General features: G+C 37.0%; 1 protein-coding gene across 1 annotated transcript; it reads left to right on the forward strand.

Moving 5' to 3' along the window:
* The first annotated feature begins 1070 nt into the window (after positions 1–1070).
* LOC110860395 (uncharacterized protein F54H12.2-like) lies at positions 1071–2378 on the forward strand. Its single transcript, XM_022109427.1, has one exon. It carries the CDS (start codon positions 1071–1073, stop codon positions 2376–2378), a length of 1308 nt encoding a protein of 435 aa, XP_021965119.1.
* The last annotated feature ends 420 nt before the right edge of the window (positions 2379–2798 follow it).

The following is a 2798-nucleotide window of genomic DNA, read 5'->3' on the forward strand; positions in this document are numbered from 1 at the left end:
CTTGTCAACTCAAAATATAATACTTATTCTGAGAATAAAACTGAAGATGAATGGATAACAGTTTGCAACAACAGAAATATCGAAACATTTGATGATTTACTTGAAGCAATGACAACATCAGACCTTGGGTTTAAACATTATAATGGATACACTCTTTTTTCCACATGGTCAATTGAACAAGATATATGCTACGAATTTGAATTTAATCCCGAAATGGCCAACATACTCGGTTTTCCACATAAAATTAAAACCACCTACACCCAAAGTGCAGAACATAAATTTAACTTTAAATCAAATAACACGAGATATTATATTTATTGTGACATTGTCGAAAACCAGCATGTTGGTGACACCTCGGCCCCAATTCTAAGATCTTTCGTAAATCCTTATACAGATGTTGACAAAATAATTGCGAGAGCATTCAACAGCCTACAATATGTCTCAGTGTCAAAACCATCCATGGACTATATTCACATGTATATAAGGAATGAGTTCGGTCGTCCTCCCCCATTCTCCTTTGGAAGTTTTAGTGCTACACTCCATTTTAGAAGAAAACGTTTCTAAAATGTATTCAGAAAACGTATATGATGACTACTATCAGGTCTATGAACCTCAGATTGGTGGCTCATTGGCATATAAAGCAAGTTACTATCGACAAAAGGGTGCTGGTATTGGCGGAGTCTTTGGCGTCATAGCCAGACGATTACTTCCATTTGTGAAATCGCTATTACCACACGTTGTGCCTCCCTTAAAATCAGCTGTTAAAAATATTGCATTAGATGTTATAAATGACAAACAATCGTTCAAGGATTCGTTACGTTCGAATGCAATGTCTGCCTTAAAAGAAGCTGGAAATAATCTACTCAACCAGTCTGGTGGAAGAATTAGACGAAGAAGGAACGTTCGAAAACGTCAGACAAGGACACGTAAAGCAACAAAACGTAAAATAAAACGAAAACCAAAACGTAAACCTGTCAAACGTTTGAAATCAAAAGCAAAGAAGACGAAAAATAAAAAGAAGTCGACAAAACGAAAGCTCATTTCTAAACCTTCCTTATTTGATTGAGAAAATGGCTAAACCAAAGCAAATCATGAACTTTATTCGGTCAGAAACTGATCTCTTCTCTGAACCCGGTTACGACTTGACTCTTTCCAGTTCACACCGAGTTGATTATCATCCAATAACAAACATTTCGGATCGATCCACTCCGCTAACGTTTATAATTCAAGGAAACGACTCACAATACATTGACTTTTCTGAAACTCAACTCTACATTCTCTGCAAGATAGTAAATAGCAAAGGTGGAGATAGAGATGCCACACAAAATGATACTGCCCCGATTAACAATTTCTTGCATTCAATGTTTAGTCAAGTGGCTATTTATTTTAATGATACACAAATCACTTCTCCAACTTCGCTATACCCCTACAAAGCCTATTTGGAGACTCTTTTGTCTTTCGGAAAAGAATATACCAAAACTCAAGCAATGGCTGCACTTTACCACAAAGAAGCAGATCCAACTACAATCGACGAGGGGTGGAAGACTCGAGAGAAATTGGCGAACAGCAGCAAAGTCTTTGAACTGTGTGGAAAGCTGAAGACAGATATATTTAATCAAAACAGATTCTGCATTCCAGGCATCGATATCAAAATTGTACTTTATCGAGCACCAGACAGTTTTTGTCTACTCAGCAAGGCTCCAACAAGTGGAACTGCACAAGATGCAGCACAACTTCACATTATGGAAGCCAAAATCGTTGTTCAAAAACATACTCTACTTCCATCAATTACTATGGGTCATTTAAGATTAATGGAAAAGGGGCTACCTGCATGTTATCCTATGCGAAGAGGAGACATGAAATCATTTTCACTGTCAGCCGGAACTCTGCAATATACAAACGAGAGTTTAATCACAGGACTTTTGCCAGATCGGATAGTAGTTGGCATCGTCTCAAGTAAAGCCGTACATGGTCATTACAATGAAAACCCATTTAACTTTATTCAAGCCGATATATCAAGCATCACTGTAACCGTGAACTCGGAGCAAGTAACATCTCAAACGTTCGAACTTGACTTTGATAATAAGAAAAGTATTGAAGCATACTTTAGCGTATTTTCGGGACTAGGACTATCAAATCTTGACACTGGAATAGAACTAACATTTGACAATTTCAAAACTGGAAGAACTCTCTACGTTTTTGACTTGAGACATCAACACGATGGATTCGCTATACCTAGACATGGCAGTGTGAAAATTGAGATAAAGTTACGAAATGCAACTACAACTGCGCTAACAGTTCTTTGTCATTGTGATTATCAATCAGTTCTGTTTGTTGACAAGAATCGTCATATTTACTTTAAAGACTACTCCATGTGAGATGAACACGGATCAGATTTACCGAATTCTAGCGGGACTCTTTTGTCGAAGCAAGATCACGTTTGACGTTTGCGCATGTGATGAGTTGGATGAACTTGTTTTGGAAAATTATCCTATTGCTATTGTAATTAATAACCAACCAACTTCTCACCCAGGCGAACACTGGACTTGTATGTATATTCAAAACCGAACCTTACCAATAAATTTCTTCTGTAGCTATGGAGTAGGAATCGATGCATATGCAAGTAATTTTAGAAAATTTGTTGAAAGACATGGAACTGGAACAACACAAACTTGTGTGCAACTACAATCTCCAAACAGTAATGTATGTGGTCACTACTCAATTTGGTTTCTATGGAAACGAGCAAATGGTTTTAGTATAAGAAGTGTATACTGTAATTTTTCTAAAGATTATTCTAA

Source organism: Folsomia candida, unplaced genomic scaffold (genome assembly GCF_002217175.1).
Source record: "Folsomia candida strain VU population unplaced genomic scaffold, ASM221717v1 Fcan01_Sc032, whole genome shotgun sequence".
In the NCBI taxonomy this organism is placed as follows: domain Eukaryota; kingdom Metazoa; phylum Arthropoda; class Collembola; order Entomobryomorpha; family Isotomidae; genus Folsomia; species Folsomia candida.